At 42.4% G+C, this 26,204-nt stretch overlaps 1 protein-coding gene across 11 annotated transcripts in view; it reads right to left on the bottom strand.

The window, feature by feature from the left end:
- Positions 1–691: 691 nt before the first annotated feature.
- Positions 692–26,204, bottom strand: part of ATXN2 (ataxin 2) — a 42,357-nt gene continuing 16,844 nt past the window's right edge. The window contains exons 9-23 of one of the 11 annotated variants that reach the window (XM_014308249.2): positions 24,939–25,121; positions 23,271–23,459; positions 22,401–22,508; positions 21,442–21,512; positions 20,445–20,752; positions 19,952–20,015; positions 19,682–19,834; positions 18,694–18,754; positions 16,562–16,746; positions 15,797–15,929; positions 11,612–11,665; positions 6,457–6,602; positions 5,664–5,891; positions 2,197–2,365; positions 692–1,341 (exon numbers count right to left, since the gene is read on the bottom strand). In XM_014308249.2, coding sequence (XP_014163724.1) covers positions 1,313–1,341; positions 2,197–2,365; positions 5,664–5,891; positions 6,457–6,602; positions 11,612–11,665; positions 15,797–15,929; positions 16,562–16,746; positions 18,694–18,754; positions 19,682–19,834; positions 19,952–20,015; positions 20,445–20,752; positions 21,442–21,512; positions 22,401–22,508; positions 23,271–23,459; positions 24,939–25,121 — 2,081 coding nt within the window. In that variant the 3' untranslated portion in view covers positions 692–1,312. Of the gene's footprint in view, positions 1,342–1,424; positions 2,366–3,313; positions 4,637–5,044; positions 5,892–6,456; positions 6,603–11,611; positions 11,666–15,796; positions 15,930–16,561; positions 16,747–18,687; positions 18,755–19,681; positions 19,835–19,951; positions 20,016–20,444; positions 20,753–21,441; positions 21,513–22,400; positions 22,509–23,270; positions 23,460–24,938; positions 25,122–26,204 lie in introns of those variants that run through there. The other 10 variants (XM_031059482.1, XM_031059488.1, XM_014308248.2 and 7 more) reach the window with 10 other exon arrangements.

Below are 26,204 nucleotides of genomic sequence, written 5' to 3' on the forward strand. Positions count from 1 at the left end.
TCAGCAGGACGATTAAAGCCAACAATTTTGTTGGGAGTGTATTAATTTGAAAGTTCTACTTTTCACCTGCACAGAAAAGTTCTTCTTGTAATTTTTTCTATATATTGTTTCTGTATGTACTGTACAAGTAACTTATTCTTGAATAATGCGATTTTACCATAATATTAAAAAAAAAAATCTGCTCTTAATAAACTGTTTTTAGAACTTGTTTCTCACTTGTAGTCTTCAGTCTGATTCTCTCCAGGTGCCTGGACATTGTTTTAGTGGATACTGGATGCTGAAAGGCAGGAAAGCTCCCTTTGACATGAAAATCCTTTGGTTTGTCCCCATGGGATGATGCCTGCACCACACAGGACCGTCAGGACAGGGCACTTGGAGCAGGGATAACTTTGTCTCCCCATCTTTTTAAGGCATTTTCCCAGGGAATTCTTACCTTTCCTTTCCTCCTCCAGCAGCACCACTGATTTTTATACCTCCATCACCTTAAAGGCCCATTTGGGACCTTCCCCGACCGCGTCCGGAGCAGCTCAAGGCTGAGGGATCAGGAGCACAAAATCACCGAAACTGGGCTGAATTTGGGATTCCCAAACCTTTCCCTTATTCCACACAACAGACTCAGGCAAACCCTGGCTCCAAGCTGGGATTGGTACGGGAAGAGACCCAAAAATCACCACACAAACACCGAGGAGGGTCAGTTTTTAAAACTTTTTTTATTTTTTAATTTTTTTTTAAGTTTTTATTTTATATTATCTACAAAGTAAAAGTTTTCTTAACTTAAAAGTTACATCACTGTCTCACGATAGTGATTATCTCATCAAACGTGATTTATAAATAATAACTCATCCGTTTGACGATTAGAATTTTTTTTTTTTTTACTGAACCTGTTTCAAGTTTAGTTAGAAGTAAAAGGGATCTCCAAGTCTTGATTTTTAGTGATAATAGCAGCAAGAATCACTCTTGTTACTTCTTTTGCTAGCTGACGAGTTCATAACTTTGAAGGGTCATTAAAAAATAAATAACTTCCAGTTTTCAGCAAGCAGAGTTGGGGCACTTGCAGGACTCAGATACAGTGCATGGAATTATGGAATAGCCCACAAGTTCCTAAATGCCTCTACTCAGTCCGAATCTCTCCCACTGCAAGATGAACTGTTAGCATTCCTAGTGGATGTTACAAGAAATCAAAAATTTTTTTTTTTTTTAAACAAAATAAAATGAAATTCTAGTTTTCTGTGCTTCCAGTTGGCAGAAGCAGTAGAAGGAGGGTATTTGGCCTACAAAAGGTATCCAGCCTTTCAGTTATTCCAGATGAGCCTTACAACTGCTGTTGGTGGTGGGCTTGTACTGTAAAAAAAAAGTTCAAATGTAAATAATAAATTGGCAAGCCACACAACAGTTTGCTAGTAAAGTGGTCACAGGACAACTACTGAGCTCAACTTTCTTTTATTTTTATTTTTTTCTCTTTTTCTTTTATTTTTTTTTTTAGAGAACAAAACAAAACCCTGCACATCAAGATGTCCTTGGGATGTCTTATTTTTGCTCTTTCCCTACCTAAGCCCTCAGAAAGCAGCTTTGTTCTGCTCACACATTCCCCAAGAAACATCAGGTAGAACTAAATCACTACAGAAGTTCAGAGGCTGTTTGAACTTGAATAATCAACGAAACCTAAATAAGGTTAAATTTAAAGCGGAAAGAAGTCACACAACTCCTACTTTTCCCCCCAAAGCAAAGCTGCAGAATGTTACTCTGAATTAAAGTTTAGATTTCAGTTGTCACTTTACTTTAACAGCAGCCTAGCAGCCCTACCCCCACACAACATTTCACTGCTGTCCTCAAGATTTAATCAAACCTCTGATCATTATAAACTGCACACAGTCCATCCCCCACGGCAAATCCACGGAAAACTCAGTCCCACAGCGCCAGTGCCTCACACTCCTCATTCCTCTACTCCAGCTAGAGAAAAATCAAGGATATTCCCTGAATTAGGTACATCTCAGCTAAACCTACGCTCCTCCAGGCTGCCAAAGCACAGCTGGGAAACACAAGGACATCTTAAGGTTGGTTGGTTTTCTTTGTTGTTCTTAAATTTTTTTTTTAATTTTTAATTATTTTTTTTCCCCAAAGATCTGGTTTCTCCCAGTCCTCACTCCTCGCCCTGGCTCAGTTAGGGTGCAGGTCTCCCAGGCACACACTCCTCACCTGAAGGGTGGGTCATATAGGGGAAATGTGTTGTTGTCGAGACTGGAATGGGCTGTAGTGCACTTTGAGCGAGGGCGGCTTGGGGACCACCGGGAGGCTGTGTCGTCATTAGCATCATTGGAGCATGGGCAGTTGGGTGAGAAGGAACCATTCCTGACTGTACATGAGCCTGAAACAAAGAGCTCTTTAGTATCATGGTCACAAGGAGGCAGCAACTCCTGGCCACATGACTGGCGAAAGTTTGCTCCGTCAGCAAAGGTTTACTCTTCATTTATTTGATTTTTTAAAAACTTTTTCTTTCTTTTTTTTTTTTTAACTAGGGATTAAGGCAGAAGTTGTAACACAAAAAAAAATTAATAATAATAACAACAAAAAGGAAAAATAATAATTAAAAAAGCGCTCCTTACTGCTGGCTCTGAGTTGCGTTCTCAATTTTAGCCATTTTGCCAGCATTAAACGGGGGGGGTATTAAAAAAAAAAACAAAAACAATTCAGCAACAAATCTTCAAAACATTTCTGTTAGACACCTAGATCAAAGCACTTCCTAGAGGGTACAGATAGGAACTTCACAGGCACTGGGAGTCTGGCATCCCTTCCCCAGCTCTCTCCTTGCACAACCCCACGTTCTCTCCTGGCTCCCTGCCCTGGGAACCTCCCTGTCCTCTCCAGTGACCTGTGCCCACACAGTGCTCAGCCAAGTCCTCCTGACATGAGTGATTTCATCCCTTCACACTCTCAGGGCAGCTTTGTTCTGCTTCCAGTTCAGCTCATCGCAGTTCTTGTGTAATCTGAGCAATCAGGGCTAAGTCTCAGTGGAAAAGGAGATTATTCCTTCCCATGGCTGATCACCTCTGGCAAACAACTTCAGGAACTTGGTGGGTTCTTTAGCTCAGAGCAGTTCGTGTCTCTAGAGGTCATCAATTTATTTTATTTAAAAACCTAGCAAACATTCATTTCTCAAAAGCACAAAGGAACTCAGAGCTCTCGGTGGATTTCTCCTGGGAAAAAAAAAGCCCCAAAACCCCATCATTTGTACCTAAAGTTTGCTTTGTCCTTCTACCACATCCCAGAACTGCAGCCTCACAGCTCTCCCATGCCAGTAAAGACAAATAGCAGGTAGTGGCTAGAATTTTATTTCTTAAAGACAAAAAGGGTTACTTGACTCATCACAGACATTCCCCAAACTCTTTGATCAGACTTGCACGTGTTAGTAGCACCCCAGAAGCCTTTAAAGGCAGGAACTGCAATTCAAATCTCACTCTTGCTCTAAAAAAGCTTTAGGAGATCAGGCTGTGGAACAGAAATACCTCCCAGGGCTGGCTCCACGTTGACTTTGACAAACATGCTATTGTAGAAGCCATCATTATAAAGCAGCTATTCATAGAGCAGCTGGAGTCAATACACACAGTGGATAAAATTTTTCTGCTGTGGCTCAAACATTTTGCAAATTGGCAGCTGACAGCACTCTCTAATGAATTTTAAAGTACTGGTTTTCAAGTGAGATATCCACCAGCTCAAGAATCATCTGATAACCTGAAGGGAAATTGGATTGATCCCCCGTGTTGGCCTAACTGAAGTTTTTACTGCGTGGTATTTCAGAATTGTGTTTAGAAGCTGGGAATGAGGCTGCTAAAAAACGATTAAATCCAGTGATTAGTTTCCCCACGATGGAATAATTACATGCATTTAAAATTTCTGACAGAACTGTAGTTATGCCTTCACTAGAGATTTTTGAGGGAACTACTTCATTGGGAAAGTCAATTAGTTTGGTGTAAATATCACAAATTGAAGCTTTCGTTCTAAAAAAAATTGCAGAAGAGACTGCACAAGTTAAAATCAAGGGCAAGGCAGGCCTTGTCTGTGATTGCTAAAAATGCTGCCTGAGCAGTCAGTTCTGACTCCAAGTTGCATCTGATTTGTTTTAATTTGGTTTGCTTGGCACACAGAAAGGAAGGCAATGGTCACATCCTGCACCCCTGGCCTGGCCAGGGCACAACTCAGGCACAGCTTCACCCTTTCATGGCCTTTAAGCAAATGTTTCATGTTTCAAATCACAGCACTGGACATGCCACTAAGCCAAGACCCCTCTGAGAAGCTTTAAACACAACCCAGGCATTCACAGCAGTGCCTTCACACCAGAGCAGAGCAGGAGTCTTGTTTCTGGCAGAAACCAGAGAAGGGGAGGATGAGCCAAGATGCCACAGCAATCATCAGCTCTGGCCATCCTCTCCTTATTCTCCCCCCCTCCAAAAAAAGCAGAGAAATTAAAAGCCTAAGAGAATCAAAAAGCTAAAAACTCCACATCAGTAAAACGATTCCTACAGAACTATTGATTTATTGGCTTAACTGACTGTCCCAGGGACCAAAGCAAAGATTTTATCAGAATTCTGCAAGGGACTGGACATCTGTCAGATTAACATCCCTAATCACAGTTAGTCACCTTATCCCAAACTATGGTTAACCTGTAGGAGAAGGCAGAAACCAGACACCAAGTTCTTGGTCTGAAGAAAAAATTGTGCAGGCAAATTATTGATTGAACTGCCCATTGCTTGACAAAGGACACTAAATCCAGGAGATTTAGTAAACATCAGAAAATCTGTGTCACACTGCTTTACACGGAGCTCTTGATTAATCTATCATGTGCTTCCCTTCCCCAAATCCTTTTTCTCAGGGAGCTGACCACGAGGGAGCAGTTAAGAGAAGTGGGTTTCTGATTCTGAAGCAAAGACTGTTGTTTTAGGTTACCCAACAATCTTTGGGGAGCTTCAGCACAAGCAGTTCATTTAGAACCACACACACACACCACACACACAGAGGCTTCTTTCTGCAAGGATTGTCCTGCAGTCACTTTAACTCTCTCCTCTCTCCCTTGCACTGCCTTGCTTCTCCCTGGAAATCCTGTCATGTTCTTTTCTGGATGTATTTGTATAAAATTTGTCTACGATGCAGAGCCTGAAACTGCCACCAAAAGCAGCAATTCAGCCTTTCTGCACTCACCTCCCACCTCCAACCTTTCTGTATGCCAGCTCTTCCTGGGATCAGGCAGGGAACTGATTTGACCAAGAAATAGCCTAAAAAGGGGGTAGGGGAGGCACATTTCAGCTGAATTGTGTCCCCAGCCTGCTCTGCTCCACGGCCAAGCAGTTCTGTGAGCAGAGTGGTGGGGCAGGGACAAGGATGGGAGCCAGGAACTGGGAAGAGAGCTCAATTTATTTCAGTAGCAGTGCCAGCTTAAGATGTCTTCATTAAACTACAGTTGCAGATGCACTAGGTGTTGGAAGCTGAGGTCCAAGTACACCTTGTCAAAATTCTAAATAAAGGCAATGTACAGACAGAAACCTAAATAACAACAACAGGTAAGTCTGTGCTGAGAGGTGACAGATTGGCAATCACTTCAGCAGGCCCGACTGTCCTAACTTTTGTGGCATTAAGACATTTAGTCTTGAAGGTTGTTAAACTGTGTTTACCTGGGGGACATGGGCCATGTGTGGCGGATTGGTATATGCAGGTTGAACATGGGAGGGATGAATGGTGAAGACTGTTTGTTGTGCTGTAGGAAAATTGTTTTGTGGAGACTGCGTGTTGGAGCCTGGCGTCATGGAAGGAGGGGTTGGAGCTAGACCTGCGTGGTAAATCGCCGACTGCTGCTGGGGGTTGGCCAGGTGCAGGGCCTGGGCAGCCTGGTGCTGGTGGTGCTGCAAGAAAACACAAACATTATTTAGGTTAGGGCTGAGGAATTGTATCGATTCTGTTAAGGGGAAAGGGGTGGGAAACTGGTCTTAATTCTGAATCTGGAAATGGTGAATCTAAGGATCTGTGCTCGTGGGGGAACTTTATAACCCCACCAGGCTCAGCTTCTGCTGGCAAACAGAACCCAGAGTGCCAGGTAACACCAGGCAGAACCTGGAGCTGGGGGTGCCTCACAGCTGCAGACAGTTATTCCCAGGAGGGAATTAAGGAATGCAGCACTATTCCAAGGATCACTTTGTTTTCAGCTGCTTTGACAAAATCCCATCAAACACTTCTCAGCGTTTATCTGCTATTTCCACTTCTCTCATATGAAAGACTGACACAATTATGATCCTTCCTTAATCCTTAAACTGAAACATCCCCCATCCCCTGTGAACAGGGAGAAATGAATGGTTGGACTCTGCTCCATCCCACCCTTTTCCCTCTCAGAGAAATCAATACATCAACATCAAGCACTGGACAGCTGCAATCCCTTCAACACAAATTTGCAGCCACTCAGGGTTGTGTTACCTGCACGGGGCTTGGAGCAGGGTGGCTTCCAGCATGTTGGCTTTGCTGCTGGCCAGTTGGGGTGGCAGAAGGCTGAGGATGAGGAGGATGCGGGTGCAGGGTAGCATTAGGGTGGGCATACTGCTGAGCAAGTGAGCCAGTGGAAACTAGGATGAAAAAGAAGAACATTTAACACCAGGTACAGGACATGCACTTCTATTAAGTCACTGCATTTGAAAATGTCACAACTCAGTCTGTAAATATATTCCCTCCCCCTTCTAAAAAAAAAATATATATATTTATCTTGCAAATAGCTGATGATCTTACCTTGCTTTTGTGTAGTTTGGTTTGGCAGGAAAGTCTATAAACAACCATAATTAGACAGTTCATCTTCCCTAATTTGACAATGTAACAGATACTACATAGAGAAAAGCAGTATTTCATCTTTTGTTTTGTCAAACAGACCAGTTTCAAAGATCAAATTTATAATTTTCATACAATTTAGGATTTCCTGAGATATACTTTTCAAAGGTGTTACGAGCCATTTTTATTTCCACCATCCAAAAAAAATTCTTTGGCCTTATACCTGGCTAACCTCACCATGCTACTCTTCTGGAAATTGCTCACAGAACAGTCAGAGGGAAGCACAAACTCTGCCCTTGCACTCTAGAATAAATAAACACATCACAGCTGACAAAACTGAGGCTGCTCGAGCATCAAATTTTTGCTGAAGCCACTTTCTTGTGCTAAAATAACCCATTTTGCCTCTGCCCTCGAGGCCAATCTGTTCTGGATCACCACCACCCTGTGAGTTCCCCAACACTGCCATGGAATTCTTCATTCCTTGAACCAGAAGCAAATAAGGTACAAAATTCCCAAAAAGGAAGAAACTGAACAACAGAAAACTTTTACCCCAGTGAAGCCACATCTGTTGCTACAGCTGTGCCAGTCTCCAACAACAAACACCCAGTTCCTTCCTGGATCCTGCTCTGTCCTGCTTCAAATGGGCCACAATAAATCTTATTTTTTTTTAACTTTTGAGGGAATCTAAGCAAGTATGAAAAGCCATAATGACAACAAATCTTCATTTTAACACAAAGCATGCAATGCAAAAGCAGGACCCTAAAAAGGAGGATGTTTCCCCCATTTCTTTTAGGTCTTGTGCAACAAGCAGGCCATGTCTGCAGCTACTTCTGTGTGTGACAACACGTGTCAATCCCTCTGATGTCACAGCCTGAAAGACCAAGGAGAGTTTTGCTGACAAAGTGCTAAAAAAGCAAACAGCCAAAGAAAACTATCAGCCTGCTCCTCAAGATTTCCTTCGACTGTTCCTTATTTGTTTTGGTGTCGTGGTGCTGAAGTTAATTACTGATGAGTATCTACCAGGTTATATATATATATTTTTTTAATGGGGTTGGTATTATATAAGAGTATGGCCACTGCAGTTTCCCTCCAGTCTGGTTTGCTATAAACCTTAAAAATCCAAGTTCTGACACATTCCAACTCACCAGAATACAGAGAGCCTGGATATTTTTGCCTAATTGAGGTTTTTCTCCCCTGTGCAGGTTCCTCTTTAGAAAATAACTGCCTGCCACATTTAACTTAATCCCTGGCAAGCTCTATTAAATCTTCACTGAGCAAATGGCCTTGCAGTGATGAGCAGTTTCAGACTATTAATGCATCTGAACTAAATTCCTGCAGCCTGGAGTTGATCCTAATGTTCTTATCCACATGTGCAAGCACAGTTGTGCACTCTGGGACCTCCTGATTGAGAGAGGTTTCAAAAACACCTCAATATTTTCTAAGCACACTGTCAAAGCCAGCAGGATCTTCTGCCACAGCATTTTGTTATGCTTTAAATCCAAGTATTTTTGACTTTTTTTTTTTGGTATCACTACTAAAATGTATTTTGCAGCAGCATCCCTGCCATGCTCCTACTTGACTTTCAGACACTTCTCCTCTGACAACACCTAAATTATCAATGCAACACTGATCATTTTTACAGTACCAAGTTTATGGCTTTCTACAGGAGGACAATTTCTCAACCTCATTATTATACACACTCTGAAGAAGGCCAGAAATGATTCTCTTTGTCAAAGTAATAGAAATAAATGCAAGGAGGGATTACTTGCTTGCCAAAGGGCAGCAATCCTCCCAGTGCCTCAGCCACAGAGCTGGCAAGCCTGACTACAAATTAACTCCATTCAAGAGGCTTTAAGATGCATATGAAATTTAATTCCAAGTTGTAAGATACTCAAGGTTTCCCACATCACTTGTTAAGAGCCCCCAAAATAATGTGGGACTCCATTAAACCATTTGTGCAATTCATCTTTTGGTTCTTTATGGCCAAGAGAATAATAAACTCAGTTGTTCTGAAGCAGATATTTCTACAATAAAACTTCACAATAAGGAATTTCTCTCTTAAGACACCAGTTAAACCAAGGAATAGCACCCTAAAGAACAGATATAAACCAGGGGGAGGATCAGGTTTTTGTCATAGTGGCAGCTCTTCCAAAACCACCTCATATTTTATCCACAGCTTTGGATTTGAAGCACTGGCCTTTTGTATACTGAAAATATTTAATTTTCAGTTTCCCCTCTCCTTCATTTTGTCTTTACCAGGTCACCCAAATGACCAAATCTGTAAAGCTTAAAACCACTTCAGATGCTGCTGCAAATTATGTTTTAATAGTAATATTAAAAATGCCTTTCAAAAAATGTTATCTGGGCACTTCTCCACATCCTGGCCAGTCCCTGCACACAAACCAAGAACGACACAGCAGGTCTGAAATGCATTCCCAGCTCAAAACCTGAGCTCAGACTCCAACTCCAGCAGTGTAAATGGTTTTTCATGTTTAGTTAGTGCAAGTAATTCCAGCCAAGCCAATGAAATCTCTGAGACCAGCACAGCTGTTGAAAGGAGTCTTGTAAAAGTCATGAAAAATTCACCTGAACCAAAGCATTTTCCCTGGGATTTTTTAAAGGAATTTTTGCCTGGTCATCAAAACAGCTCACTACACAAATTAACAGCAAATAAAACAAGACATGAGGTGAAAAACAAAATTTAAAAAAAGACCCATTATCCAACATTTCCCCCCAATTGTCAGTATTTTGGAGATTTTCCAAATGGCCACCTATTACCTGAGAATGTGCCAGGACACACCTTGCTGCAAGTCACCTCAGCTCACTCCAGCACAAATGCACTGGGTTTCTCAGCCTTTATGCCTTAAATTCCTCTGCCTGGGCTGCCCTGCTTCACTTCTGCATCTTTCTAATCAAATTGGCTCTAATGTGAGATATTTCACACTGCACTGACCTGGCAGGGACACGGGAGGGGAGCGACTCAGTCATGGGATGGGAGAAAAACATCACAGGGATGGAATTACTGAGTTCAACCCTACAGAACTGCAGCCCATTTCTGAGAGCAAACAAGAAGTAGTCAGCCACAGAACCCACAGATGGAGCTGAAATCAGAAGAGGTCAGAGCAGCAGAAATCAAGCAGAACTCCCAGTTACAAGGGAATACGTGAAACTACATCATGGCATTTTGTAATTTCGTTTTTTTCCCTGGAATTTCAATGGTGCCAATGGTGGTCAGTGTTGGTCATGGTCCAAAGATGCAATGAAGAGCCTATTTTCAAGAACTGACCAGTGAACAAACTTCAAAACCATTGCCAGAGCCAGTAAGATGGTGAGGATAACTACATTTAAAAGACCTGAATGGTAGGAAGCAAAGAAATAGCAAATGTTTCTTTCATCATACAAACATTTCAAGAAGTCATTTTACACAGGTAGAGTGAACTTGACTTCAAAGATAATCCAAGAAAGGAATGAGGTTATTGAAGTGATTTCAGTGCACCAAACCAAGAGGCAGGAACACAGCCCAGGTCAGCATCCTACAGCCCCCACCCAGGCAGAACCAGTGTGGCACAAGAAACACAGGAAATCTGCTCCAGAGGAGATTTTTGGAGAACAAATGCTTTTTCTCACATCCCTCTTGCATGAGCTCATGCAAAAAAAAAAAAAAAAACAAAAAAAAAAAAAAAAAAAAACCAAAAAAACCAACAAAACCAAACCAGGAGTGCCTGGCATGGGCTGCACAGACTTACAGACAGACACAGCAACAAGTGCCACAGCAGGACAGGAGCAAGAACAGAAACAGCCTGAAACTGCAACTCCTCCCTTCCCATGTCCTGGGTGAGAGTTCATCCTGCAAGCACCCCCCTCAAACATCAGCTTCCTCAAAGTTGAACACCAGCAGGGCAGACAAGGCAGGATTTTGCAGCTCTCTGCCTTTGCTGGATGAGCTGGATCAGGCTGCTGTGTCCAGAGAGCACCAGATCCTGTCCCAGTGCCTCCAGTGATGCTGGTGACACCAGCACAGCCCCACCTGAGCCAGGGAATGGAACTGAGAAAGTTCCAAGGAGGCCTCATCCCATCCCTGACACACAATGATGACCACAAGTTGTTCCCAGCACTCCTTCAGTGGCAGCTCTACAGAAAACTTCCTCCACCTCAGCTGCAGCTCGAGTTATTTCCTCCCAGGGGCTCCAAACTTGAGCCATGGCTTCTAAAAGGGATGAGGCCCAAGGTGCTTCTCCTTTTAGGAAGCTGGGAACTCATCAGGTGTAAAAATCCTGTTGGGCTCATGAAAAGGGGGCAAGGCAGCTCCCACAGGTTTAAACAGAGGCTACAGAATCACAGAGTGGTTTGGGTGGGAAGGGACCTTCAAGATCATCCAGTTCCACCCCCTGCCATGGCAGGGACACCTTCCCAGGTTGCTCCAAGCCCCATCCAGCCTGGCTTTGGACACTTCAGGATGGAGCAGCCCCAGCTTCTCTGGGCAACCTGTGCCAGGGCCTGCCCACTCTCACAGGCAAGGATTTCTTAGAGCCCATTTCTGGCTGCAGATGAAAAGACTGGGTAGTGAAGTCAGAAAGAATATTCCATATTCAAAATAAATTTCTGAAGATTTGACAACTCAGCTTCCTGTGATTATAGAAATCTGTTCCAAAGCTCCATTCCCTGCCCACTGAGAGGAACCTTCCTGCGTTTTCCACATCCTGGTTTGGTGCAAGGAAACTTGTTCCCTCAACAGGTCCCATTCCTTTAACATGTGGTTCTCTAGAAAGTGCTTTTCTGTACAATCAAAATTAGTACAAAAAACCCAACTCACTGGCAAAGTAGAAAGAAGGGCCTGTCTCCTTGCTGTATGGTATTTTGGGACATGCTGAATTTGGGAAATAGAAAGGTAAATTAGCCTCTTGCCATGTGCATACTTCCCATCTTCTGGAAAGGTGTCAGTTTTAATTTTTTTTTTTAATTCTTTTTTGAAGACTCTAGAACCATGCAGATATTTTTATTCACTTAGCTGCTATCAGAGCTAGATATTTTGTTTTACAAATGAGTGGAGATGAAACACAAGTCTCGAGTAAGCCTTCCTTCTTAACTCTGACACTGAGGTCTGCAGTTCTTCATTAACACAAAATGAAACTTTATGTCAATTCATGGTCTGTTACTGTCCACTGTAACAAGAAGGTTAAAATGCAATTACTCTAGAGCAGAAACTGGCCCTTGCTTTTTCAGCTATAGCACTGCCATTCTGAACAGTTCCAAGACAATTTTGGTGACTGGTTCACTCTTAGTCCCTGGAGAATCCTCTGAAGTTTATATTATATCCACCATTGTACTATCAGGGGAATAGAATTTACTCTACTGCTGAGACAGAAACCAGATAAAGTTAGAGACAACACCAGACCAGTAAAACATAGCAGAAGGGGAAAAGGGAAGGGAGAACAGGGACAGGAATGAGAGCACAAAACCCAGGAAATGCATCTGTGTAAAACCAAGGTCTGGTTTTACACAAGTTCTTAAACACAAAAGTTAAGTTTTTCAGAGGACTCCAATTATCTGGAAACAAACCAGCCACACAGAAAACGAACACAAGTTCATTGTCACAGGAATGGACAGATCCACCCTCTACTTGGTAACCAAATTCTCTACCAGCAGCAGAAGCCTGGCCTGGGCTTTGTGTGACACAGGAGCCAAACTGGGACCGTGGCCAGCAAACTCCAGCAGCCCAAGGACAGGGACTGGGAGGCCACCCCAAGCCAGCAGCTGCCAGACAGACACAGAACCTCCTGAACCCAAGGTGCAGCTGAGCAGGGGAAGGATGACACCTCCAGGTCGGCTGGGTGTCACATTTCCAGGTAAAGGTGTCACATTTCAAACTCTCCTGGACGTGGTGGCTCCGCAGCTGCAGTGTCACAGACGTTGCTATCGTCTGGCTGGGAAGAAAGTTGTTTGGACTTTGTTCTTTCCCATTTTGAGGGGAAAACCCCAGAGATCTGAACACTCCTCTGTGCTGTCTTTAGCTGGGGTTACTGGGACCATGCAGCTCTGCTTCTCTCTCTTGGCAACAGTGGGGTTGTGACACTGTGAACTGGCAAGGAAATCCCAGAAGTGCAGGAATGTCCCGTTAAACAGCATTAGACAAAAGTACTTTTCTTTAAAATGGAAGAGTGCTTATCACCAAGTGTAGCTCACGGTATGTAAATTGGATTCAGCTATCTCTTCACAAGACAGGGAGGAAAACAACCCCAAAATTCTGGCAGTGAGAGTGGCTCCCTTAAATCGACAGGATTTGCTCTTGGCTGCCAGGCTGTTACTATTTGCCACAGACTTTCAACTCGTCCCAAACCATAAGTGAAGGTGGAGTTTCAGATCTTACCAGAAAACATTTCACACCTTAGGAATACTTGATAAGCAGTTTCCCCCCAACCCCCAGGTCTCAGCACAGTAGTTCTTGCAGACATCTTCTCTCTACCACATATGCAGGAGAAAAACTGAGTGAATTTTGCAGGAATAACTCAAAGCAAGCAGCACTACCTTGAAGGGTTAAAAGGGCAGCTTGGCCCACTGAATCCTGATATCAGTGCTAAAATTAAGTAATAATGTATCTTTTAAAAATCAGATAGCAATTTTTAAGAGCCAAAAAGGAAACTGTTTGAGCAAAATCAAAAGCAGCAGCGGTGGCTGTTTGTCAGGAAGTTGTTATTCTGTACTTTCAAATTATTTTTTAAGAGAGAACCAGAATCAAAGTGCACAGGTATATTTAGTTCAAATGTGGGTAGTAAACTTAAGATTCCTAAAAGACAGCACATAAGTTATGGATATTTTCTTATAGTCACTCAGTCAGATGTGAACAATTCCAACATGATGTTCTTTAGCTCCATGAGCAGCTCAGATTTGTCACACACGGATAAATGGAAGCTGAAGTGGACACGTTACAGCTGGACACACTTTGAGGAAGCACAGTCTATCTGGGCCAGGTCTTCAGGCACTCAGCACATGCAAGACTTGCAAAAATGTGAATTGAGAGGCTGCTGCAGAACATCAGGAGTCATTCCATGTGTCACTGTCACCTTGGAAGGTGAAGGGTACATTTGAGACAGTTCATGTTCACTGAACACGTCTGCACAGGGGCAAGAACACACCCTTAAAAAAAGTCTATCACATGGAGTTCATGATCCTCTTGGGTTCAGTGGTTTCAGTAACAAAAAATTCAAGCACTCCATCATTTACTGGAAGGTGGGAGAATATTTAGAAGAGTCACCAAGTAGCTACTTGAAAGAACACAGGAGGACAGGCCATTTCTGTTAAATTAGGTGTTCTTGGGAAAGTAATATTTAATTACATGGCAGGAAATACCAAAGAATTCTCAAGTTTGACCCAACTTAGTTGTTTGTACCGGCAGGTAGTCACATATCTACAACAGACAAGCTGCAAAACCAACACAAAATGAGATCTAACAGTTGTAAATTAGAATATCAGTGAAAAAAAAAACTATACAGACATCTGATCAAAGCCAAGCAAGGCAACGGGGCTTGTACTTCAACGCTGCAGAACCCACTGATTACAGAAGATAAGGATGGTGCACAATGGGAAATTGCTAGAAAGTCACATGCAACCATTCTGAATCAAATCTCAGATTATCTCATGTTTGGTTTTATTTTAATTAGAATTTGAGAGGAGGGTTTTCACCAATAAAGGTCTGAAAGCCTTTGATCATTCGCTTTATCGGAATTCTATTTAATCTAACGAAAAAGCAAACAGAAGATCTGTTTACATGGACACCTCAAGCACAAGAGTTGAAAAGATCAAAGTAATACAATTAGCAAGGACCTGTGAGAGAAAGATTAATCTCTACAAGTAACTTCCATTTCAGCTTCAGCATAAATGAGCTCAAATGTTCTTCTTCTGAGCATCAAAATAAGTTATTTTTGTTTCTTAACTCTGTTACCACACCACTGCAGAGATCTGACAAGATGTTTTCAGACGGGTAAGACACCTCTTAAAATCAGAATTAATTTCCCACTAAACTCCAGATTCTCTGTAAGTTTTCATGACATGTCATGGACTTCCATTAAGTAGCAGTGTAAAACTAAGCACCCGAAAACATACAAAGATGTCTAAAGGTACAGAAAATCTTTTATTAGAATCTAAGTCAATAATATATGTGACCCAATAAAACTTTTCCTCAGATGCTATAACAAGTATTGAAATGCCATGTTTTCAAGAGACCATCTGCTGTTTTGACATTTTATGACAATTTCCAAGCCTTAAACAACCTTGACTCTACCTCTTTCAATAGCATGTTTTGCAGTGAGCTCTTTTTCCTCCAAATTGGGCCTTGATTTATCATACATTTATAATGCTTTAGAAAGTTCTTGCACATTTTACTTTTGTCACAAGGTAACCCACATTTTCAGCACTTCACTGTGAGTGAAAAATGCCCATCTGATAATGCTAGAGACTAATTGTCCAAGTGAGAGCAATACATGAGCTGTTGCATTTACTTATTCTTGACTTACCAAATGAGAAAGGTAAGCAACACATGGTTTATTTTGCTTAAACAGCAGTGTTCATACTGTTAATAATGCCAGTAGTATCATAAAGACAGCATTTCACTAGTTGCCAGAACTAAAGTCAAGTTTGAAACTGAGGTGATAACCTTGCAATAAAACAAGTACTAATTATAATCAAGGAACAAACAAGGGATGATGTATAAAGAGCATCAAGAGAACTTGAACAAACTTCTTTCAGCAGATATTCTTTAGCAGCTCCCAGGTTGAAATCTCATCTTGGTCACTGGCATCCTACCGAAATCAGCACACTTGAGTTTTCATTTGAACCAGCTGGCTCAGTTTTCAAATGCTCTGCTCATCATCATCATCATCATCATTTTATGAAATATAAACCACATCTACTGAGACACCCACGTTGGAAGGCTGAGATTAAATACATCCCCTGCACAAGGTAAGGACTTAAAAAGTTACATATAACACAAAACGTTTCCTACCATACATAGCATGTGTCTGTTCATGCGCACCGTACTGTGTTGCAGAGGAAGATACTAAACCCGGCTGTGCGTGTGCTGGTGGGGCCATCATCCTAGCGTTGCCCTGTATTACAGGGCTATAAACATGAGGATGCTGCAGGCAGAACAAAGGAAAAACCACACAGTTAATTGGGTTAACAATTAACTCCAAAGGAACTTTTGTCATCTAAACAGTCGGGATTGAAAGGGCGGCAGCTCGGCCTTGCTCAATGCAGAGCGAGCTGAGGATTTCACTGCTGTGATTTCACACTGTTGGGATTGTCCCAATTGTTTCCAAAATTTAAGGGTTAGAAACAGACAGCAAACATTGGCATGTCCAATTTTTGCCACTCTAATAATGCACTAAGCTTATACATTTATCCAATTACACATGTAGATTTAACAGCCTTTGAAGTAAGAGCAGTCCACCAAGTTAAGTTATTTTTAGAACACTTAACCAGGAGATGTGCTGGCCATGACCTAAAGAAACTCTTCAAAGAGCTAAAAACCATATCAATAATAAATGCCAACTTCTAAACTGACCTTAAAATTCGCTTGGACATTAAAATTCATTAGGACCTTAAAATTTGTTACAGGCTTTGAAGCAAATTCCAAGATCACCACGTGTGCTCCAGAACACAGAAACTCTTCAGGGTGACTCAGGACTGGACACAAGGGGGTTATTTAGCTCTGAACCACTTCATTATTTGTGCTTGGATTGATGGGGAGCATGGAAAGGACTCTTACCTGAGATTGGTAGTGTGGCACATGCTGCACAAGAGGCTGATTAGGAAACTGTTGGGGGCTATATGCAACATATTGTGTAGAGTAAGCAGGTGGAGTAGCTACAATTGGAGGGCCTGCTGCTGAGGCAGGATGCATCATGGTGCTCTGGTGGTGTTGGTCTTGCCGCTGCTGGGGCATATTTGGTACTGGAAAACAAAGATTGTCTCATGTTAGAAACGCAGAGAAAAAATCTGGAGCTTCCTGAAAGGTTCTGTGTTAAAATAATGTTACTAGGACCATGTGGAATATCCTCAGCCCACACCTTTAACCAGGGGTTAGAGCTCTGTCAAAAATGAATAGTGTGAAGAAGAGTTTCTCCAGGAAACATTTGATTTTATCACTGCCTTTGGGCTGGATATATACAGCCACAAACCCAGCCCTGCCTTTTTTGTGAAGGAAGAAAGGTGGAGGGAGAGAAAGACTGACCAGAATCAGAAGTGGAAGAGAAAGGTTATATCAGCATACCTACATTAACCAATTAATCCTGCCCCCTTTAAAAGGCTTTTTCACCTTCTATGAGAACAACTCAGCCACTGTTCCATCAGCTGGAAATCTGAGTCTTTATGTCAAAATGTCTCGTGCTTATGGCTGAGGAGAACACAATAAAGGTCTCCACCCAGCAACAACTCGAGGTTTTCACATCTTTTGAGCTCTGTCCTATCCCTCAGAGCAGCAGAAAGCAAATTTTAGGTCACAGACAACACTGAGGGAGACAAAAACCTATAAGGAGTAGGAATAATTAAGAGGGAAGGAAGATGAAAAGAGCAGAACAGTGTGGGATCACTTGAGCTGTCACGGGAAGGTGACCACCCAACTCACTTGGAACAGACCAATTCAGCCTATAAACCAGGGGCATGGGAGCTCCACGAGGGCTCCAGGAGAGCTCCAGCTTCCTACAGTCAGACTGCAACTATTCAGTGAGCTGCCTCAAGCTCCTCTAAACTCCACTGCAATCTCTTAGTGAGAGGAGAGGGAAATGTTGAAAACATCCGTAAATTCACTCAATGATTTTATTTACACCGCAGATCAACAACAGAAAGAAGTAAATACAGGAGGCAACTTGAACAGAGTAAAGGCACAGAGCTGTAACCCAGGCAGCTCCCACAGGGCTGTGCTGCACACAGATGGACATGCAGGAAATTTTGGAACTTAAAAAAGGAGCTCAGAATTGGAGCTGCCTCACCCAGCAAGCGAGCACTCAGCAAGGTATTTCTAATTAAAACGGTGTTACTAACCAGAAGATTTCAGGGCTGAGGCCACAGTGAAGTTACTGTTTTTTAACACAGAAATACATGGCAGGGTTTTGTCTCCCCTAGGTTGATAAAGGCCACTTGTTTGTTTCTGAACAGCAGGAAACAATTTCCTCCTGCAGTGACTGGAGCTGCAGTGCTGCTGCTGTCCTGCAGCATTGCTGCCACTGCAGAAGCATTCACTGGGCTCAGTTACAGCACTCCCTGGAACAGCAGCACAAGAACAAGAGCAGCACTTTCTGCTCCCTCACTGCCCTGCCCAGCACAGGGAACATCCCACCACCCATCCACAGCCACGGGTGTCACTTAAAAACGTGGCATTGTCATTGTTAGTCCAGCTGCTCAGTCATTGGGGCAGCAGGAATGAACAAGAACAAACTGGAACCAGCTCTTTCCAGAGAGCAGCAGAGAAAACTCGTACTGGAGAAATAGTGACTCTGCATCTTGTTAAAAACCCCTCTATAAAGCACCAACTGGGGCACGGCTGCAAACCAGTACAGAAAACCAGCAGAGAAGTTCCCTTTAAACAAACCTGTAATATTTATGAAATACAGGAGATGATCAGCTCACCCTAATGCTCCAAGTAACAGAGATGTTTTCCTGTTTGTCAAATCAGATTCCAAACCAAGCAACCCGCCATTACTCAAACCTGGCACGTTTTAGCTGAATTAGTTGATCTAAAAATCCATTAGTATTTCCACTTACTTCCCTTTAATAAAAATAGCATTTAAAATATTGATTGAAACCAAATTGCCATGGATTAGAAAACACACAAACATTTGTCATTTAGCCATGCTGCATGCAGACTGAGAACCAAACAGGCAGTATTATTCTCACCTTTACCTGCTCTATATGTCTTGGCTTGGTTCACTGGCATGGGCGTCATGGGAATAGGATACAAAGGCTGAAACAGAACAAGTTGAAGGTATGATATTCCTTTAAAAACTCACTGTGTGCTGGGATGGGGGCCCCACTCAGCTTTGATGTGTTTCCCTCTGCTCTGCTACAGGGTTTAGTGAACTCTGCCTAACCTATGAGATTTTCTTGGATCAGTGACATTAAGTCTGCACGGACACACAACTAAGACCAGATGGTTGGCAACAACCAGCCCAGGAATGCTACTGCTGCTACTGCAGGCACTGGGCTCACCCTGACAGCCTCACTGCAGCTTTTTGGTATAAAGCTGAGTCAGGAGAGGGTTAGGATGAAATATCAGGGAAAGGTTCTTCCCCCAGAGGGTGCTGGGGCACTGAACAGGCTCCCCAGGGAATGGGAAGAGCCCCGAGGCTGCCAGAGCTCCAGGAGAGGTTGGACAGTGCTCTCAGGGACAGGGTGGATTGCTGGAGTGTCTATGCAGGGCCAGGAGTTGGGCTGAAAATCCTTGTGGGTCCCCTCCACCTCTGGATATTCCATAATGGAGCTAAATTTGAAATCCCAGTGATCCCTACAACAACCAGAAACCAGTGGGACACAAATGGAACAACGAAACAGTTGCAGAGTGAGAGACTATGCCTGGAGAACTGGGAGAAAACCTGCACAGATCCACAATAAACGTGGGCTGCTGGCATTTACAAGTGTTTGGAATTATTTGAACATCCAGACTAAGGGAGCACTGGGAAAAGTCAGTATTTACACAGCCAAAACTTAACAACAACATTATTTACATTTACAAGAGCAATACAAGCTCTACAATTTCACTGTTTTAACTCACAGCTCCCAAGCTACAACAAGCTGATCTTTAAGGTCCTTCCCAACCCATTCCATGATTCCTAAGCCCTGCTCAGCTTCCTGAGGATTTCTGTGAAGTGTTGAGGAGTTTGCAGCACTTTACCTGCACGCCTGGACTCACTGGAACCGGGTACATCATATTTGGTGCAAAACAAACAGGCTGAGTGTACACAGGGGTTGGCTGCTGATGCCCCACCATGGAGGGGCTGGGCTGAGCTTGAGGACGAGGGGAGGTTGGTGTAGTAGAAGGTTTCGGCTACAAACAGAGGTGAGCAATGGATATGGCAGGGTTAGTTTGAGTATCCTCCAAGGAAAAGGTTGGTTTTATAAAGATCTACTCAAAGGTATTGATAAACAGCAGCAAATCACTTACTTGAGCAAAAGATCGAGGGTTGAACTCTTTAGCATTGGGATTAAGTGTTGATTTTCTAACTTGCCTAAATAGAAAGAACAAAAAATTAAGTTGGGCATTATTCTTTTACAGGAGTATCTGCAATTAATCATTTAAGAAACACCTCATTTCCATCTGTGAGTCAGATTTCTGAGACGTCAAACACCTCATGGCATGCAAAAAGCCACTCTCATTGAGGGACTCTTACTACAACTAACCACAGAAGTTTTCCAGTTGATACCACAGCTCATGTGAGCCAGGAAAACATTGAAATAAGCTTTTTGATGTGAACTAAGCATCAACAGGACCAGAGCTCTGCACTGAGTCAGGAGATGACTTTCAGGGCAGTCCCTTCCCCTGTTGCTCCTCCTGTGTCACAGCCCCTAGAGCGAGGAATGTGTCACCCAGTCACGACTTCTACACAAGGTCTGCTGTTAGTAAAGATGTGCTTATTCCAAAAGGCATGGTTACTCACTCAGAAGTATCCTTCTTCTCCTCTTTATCCTCTTTGTCTTGTTTACTTCCAGGCCCAGATGTCTGCACACCTTGGGAGGTCACCTCAGGCCCTCGCTTTTGCTCAGAGCTGTTACTCATGGAAGGAGAAATACTGGGACTGTTGGGTTTGCTACTGCCACCACTGGAGTTGGTGTTACTGCCAGCTTCTATGATAGATTCTTTAGGGGTGGATTCTGTCTTTTCTTTAACTACATCTCTTGATTTTTCACCTTCTCTGGTTTTGTTTAGCAGCTGATCCACTGCATCTGAAGAGGAACTGGACTGTAACTGAAAAAAACCCAAGGGATATATTCAGTAAATTGATACAAAACTCAGGAGAGACCATCTAATGCTGTCACATACACAGAGTAAAACACAGTCCCACAAGCCTCCATCATCTGGAAATGACCTTTAAAAACACTCATTTCCATTTCTACATGGAAAGAAATCCATGGGCACTGACAGTGTTTAAGCTGGCACTGTGTAAGGAGCTGCTCAGCCACTCAAGTGACCAGTATGTTGATTAAGGAGTGACAGGAAAGCTTCAGACAACCCTCTGGACTCATCCCCTGAGTGATTTAACAGCACCACTTGAAAAAGCTAACCTGATTTAATAAACCCTTATAACCACGAAATAAGTAATATGAATTCATCTTCAATTTTCCTCTGCAAAACTCTTCATTTAATTTTGCAACAGCTCCTCCATATGGAGTGTGAGATAATTATTTGTGCCTAATGATCAAACAGGTTTCAAGTCCTGTTTTCACTGCACAGTCAATATTCACATTTATGTGCATTAGGCAACTGTACAAACAAGAGTCAGCATTGATTTTACAATACATAACATGAATTCTTCCAGATATTTTCATACATTAGGGAAAAGTATAACACCTGTTAACATAGGCAGTGTGTTCAATTCATTAAAATAATCTGGATGCACATGAGAATGATGACACCATTAACATAAACAAACTTACCCTAAAGTCATTCTTAAATTTCTTTAAATCATCAATCTGTTTTCTATGCTCTGAAACAATTGGAGAGACACCTGCCAAATACAAGATCAACATTGTCCAAGCATTTCTAACACAAGTTTTATACACATCACTAAGTTTGCAGAAATGTAATGGTTTTGCAGATATAAAAATGAAATCCAGCCCCTTATTTTGGGTTTTAATTTGGTAGAATTCCATGACCTATGTGTGTGAGCACACAGAAATTCTCTGTGAAAGCAGAGCATTACATAACTGATTTATCTTTAGTTCTCATGCACCACACCAAGGCAGAAGCCCCGAGGTGCAGGGACTGCAGAACTCACTGAACACAAAGAACATGCAACAAAAGCCTCAAACCAGCCTGTGCCAGCATTTCAAAACACAGCAAGTGAAGGAGAAACACTGACCAAGGTGAGCTTTATGGCTGGACTCTCCTAAACGTCTCTCCAACGAGAGAATGAATGAATCTGGTTCTCAGTTTAACAACATGAAAAGATTGGGGTTTTTTTTGAGAACTGAATGAACAAACAGCTCTACAGAGACAAACAAATGTAAGGCATAATAGGAAAAGCACAGTTAGAAAAGCTCTGCTGACCACGATGCTCAGAAGTATTGTGAGCACAGCTCTAAGCAGAAACATATTCAGTCCAAAGGCAGCTAAAAAGCAGCTCTGTGAGCAGGGGAAAGAAAGGAGGGAAAAAAAAGAAAAAAACAAGTGAAATCACACCATCCACATGAGCATCTCTACATTTGGTGTTGATGGAATGAGTCACAAACAACATTTCAAAGTGCCACTTCACAACTGCATGACCAAATTTCACTGTAGAACACCAGACTGCCTCCAAGCCTTCCTTAAAATGCCAACTAAAGCAGCCAGGAGAGCAGGTTTAGTGTGCACAATTCCTACAGCACTCCAGTACAAGAAAGCTTTGGATACAAACCTTTGTTTTCAGGTTTAGAAAAACTAGGAGAAGTCTCACTTGGCTTTATATTCTCCTTGTTTCCAGTTGCAGAATTTTGCCTCTGGTCCTGAAGCCTTGTATCTTTAGCTGGAAAATAAATTGCCAAAGTTATTCTCTTATACACAGCTAAAACTGACCAAAGGGAGGAGGCAAGAGAGAAATAGGAGAGATTTAACCATTTTTAGCTTAAAAAACCTTTTAAGTCACACATTTCCTGCTACCAAGTTGGTGCCTGGAGGATCACCCTCCCTCATCCTCCTTCTCCATCCCACTGTCTAATGAAAAAAACTCAATTAAACTCATCCCTCTCATCATACACAAAACCTTAACCACACTGAACAAGCTATAAACCTAGAGCCAATTATTTTCAGCAGTCCAAGCTCTTCATACAGAATGCTACAATTGAGAGTTTTTACACATTTGACTGGGCTCCTGAATGTTTTTTTTTTCCCCCATTCCTTTTGCTGTGTTTGAAACCAGTTGCCTGTGTTTCTTTAACTTTAAAAAGAGGCAAAACCTCAGTTTGGAAAAAGGAATCCTCTTTAAAAAATTAAGAAAAAAAATTAAAAATTAAAAAATATTTTAAAAAACTAAAAATTAAAAAATTAAGTCAGACACCTATAAACCCATACTTCTTAAGGGCATAAGAAACTAAGCATAGAGACTTCCCAAAAAGCCTCTCTTCAACCTTGATTTAAAGCTGGAGAAATGGGAACGCACAGTAAAATTCGACGTATCCCAAGTTTTCCTGTGATTCAGGAAACAGCTGTGCTCCTGCCTGGGCACACTCCTTGTCAGGAATTAGGAAAATGCAAAAATTGCATTTGCAAGGCAGTGAGGGCCACTTACCTTCATTGGAGGGGGTGACTGCTCTGTTGGATGCAGGGCTGGCAGGTGTAGGAGAGGCAGCTGGAACAGGCATGGCAACAGATTCAGTGGGAATAGTACCAGGCTGAGGAGAAGGCAGAGCTGGTCCCATGGGAGTGCTGCTCTGCCTTGGAGACCTAGGCCTGTGTGTTTTAGGGGATAATCTCGGAACTAGAAACAAACAGGAAAAAGCAGTTATAGGATGAGCTTCCCCATCTGCTCAGTAGTTTGTTTTAGTTTTAAAATGGCTACAAAACATGCTTTGAAACACTTGGTGAGGTATTATGTGGTAACTGAAAACCTGTTTACCTTTCAGGCACATCTCCTAGTTCTTTACAGCACAGCATTTCATAGAGAATGGGGTGATTTCTCTGCAGATTGTGCCCCAAAATTTATCACTGCCCTCTAATCCCACCAAGAATCTGCAAAATGCTTCCCCAAATCCCCAGCAGTACAACTACACCAGCTCACATTAACCCAGTTTCAGGCAGAACACAAAAGGTGGTCAGGTCTCCACACAAAGAGATGCAAAATATTTTTTAAGAGGGCTGAAAAAACACATCCATTTTACAGTGTCCTCTCTTGGAGGTTTGCCAGCTGGAAAAAAAACAACACAGCCTATTGAAAAAAGAGTGGTTTTAGGGATATTTTTGCCCCTGTGTTAAAGCAGCAAGGAAAGTTGTGTATTCTTTGAACAGCAAATTGTAGCTCCTGCTTCCTGCTCATCCCACTTGTGTTTTTTGTCACATATTAACTCCCAGTGAGTGAGCAGAAAGGCAGGTAAGTGGTTTAACAGTCCTACTTGCATGTTAATAACATATAAACAGGGAAGGTGAATCACAAATAATGCCACAATAGAAGAGTTGAAGTTTTTTCCACGAGGCAACAAGCCTATGTGGGTCTAATTTACACCTTCTTTCTGAGAAATGTGTTCCCACTACGCTCCTCTAGAATTCTGCACTGCTAAAAAATACCCAAAAAGGACCTAAAAAGGACCAAACTGTTGCTTTCTTGTCCTTAAGGAAACACCCAGCTCCTGACAGCCCACCAGAACATGGCCTCAACTCAAGAGCTCCAGACTAGACCTGTGGCACAAGACTGAGCTTCAAGTCAAATATTGAAAAAAATATATTAACAGATTAAAAATAAGACACTCACTATAACTGCTCCTACAGCAGCCAAGAACAACATCACCACTTAAAATCCATGTAAATTTTAAAGGAGAAGTACATCCAACTGAACTTGAGTATCAATTCATCTTTTAACACCAAAAATCTCTACCCAAACACCTCCTTCATTTGTAAACCACAATCCAGCCATGCTGCCATAACCAAACTCAGGATGCAGTGGCAAATCTCTAACTCCTCCAATAAATCCCCTAAAAATGAATCCTTTCAACAGCTAATTCCCACACTTTTCCTTCCTTTCTCTCCACACAGCACCTGACTCTACAGTTCGGACAATATTGCACCAACTCTCACTCAGCTAGCTGGGAACATCCCCACTCCAACCTTAGCCCAATAGTTGATTATTCAGAGCCTGAATTGCCTGGAAAATGATTATTCAGAGCCTGAATTGCCTGGAAAGGGCAAGATTCCCACTCTAAGGATCCCCCTGCAAGCCATCTGCAATAAGCCAAGCTTTACCTACCCCCACTGACAACTGATGACCACGTCCCACCTGAAGGGCTGCCTCGTGCCACTGCAGCAGTAGATGCTTCCCCAGGTGCATTATGAGATACAAATTCTAAGCCACTTGAAATTGTACCCCTACCAGTAGAGACTCTGTGACCTCGAGGGTGCCGTTGAGCCTTTGGAGACATCCGTGGAGGCCCTGAGGGAAAAAAAGAGAACCCCACACAATAAGTGCTTGATGTCCACCACAGAAAACTCAAATATCTCTTCTTAAAATTGCATTTCGTCTTAGAACTCTCAATAAAGCAGCAATTAAATTGGCATTGATATCTTAAAAAGGCCAAGGCATTGGTTCAGCCAGGCTGCCAAGACTCATCACGTCCCCAGGGCAGCTCCTGGGTGTTCAGAGGTTTTATCAGCACTGAAACAGGTGTGCAAGGTCTGGGTTTAAAATATTTCAATCCAAGCATCCACCAGTGCCAAGCCACAAAGGTCAGTGGTGCAGCTGCCCCTGGATAAGCACAGTTCCAGGCTATCAAACATTTTTCCAGAAAATAAAGAATTCGCAGTGTTTTTGTCAGGTGGAGAGTGATCCCAACCATTTATAGTGATACCACCACTGGCTGACCAATGCTCTTGGGGAATTTCAGCAGAGCACTCTCTGCAGCCAGGCTCAATTGCCTGCAGCAGGTCACAATTCATTCACAAGTCAGCAAAAATTGCAACTAAACAAGGGATTGTTATCCCAAGGTTCAAGTCATGCATGTTTAACACCAGAAGCCAAAGTCATAAGTGAATACAGGAATTCTGCACAGCCTGCACAGCTGCCACACCATAGTTATGCTCAAATCTAAGCAGCAATACAATTCTTGCATCCTAATAAACATTTTCTTTACAGCATTAGACTCAAATGTTGATATTCAAGAGGAAAAACTGTGTGTGAACAGAACCTGGCTGATTGCAGCTCATTTTTAACACAGGTCAGTAACAGGGTCAAGTTCAGATAATGGCTTTTAGGTTTCAGAAAAACTTCTAAAATACCAAGTACCTTTCCTGGTTACATAAATCTTTAAATGTCAGCCTCTATTTTAACCATGAATCTCAAGTCCACTTCAATGCAAATTTCACACAGGTGAATATTTTAAACACGCATTTCCCAGTTCACTGCATGAAAAACCAACCACAAGTGCTAAGAAATAATTCAATTTGCAGGTGGATCCTCAGTTCCTTACTCCAGAAAAACCCACAATAAATGGACAGCAGGCCAGACAGATGTGGCTAC

This window comes from Geospiza fortis, unplaced genomic scaffold, assembly GCF_000277835.1.
Source record: "Geospiza fortis unplaced genomic scaffold, GeoFor_1.0 scaffold145, whole genome shotgun sequence".
Lineage (NCBI taxonomy): Eukaryota > Metazoa > Chordata > Aves > Passeriformes > Thraupidae > Geospiza > Geospiza fortis.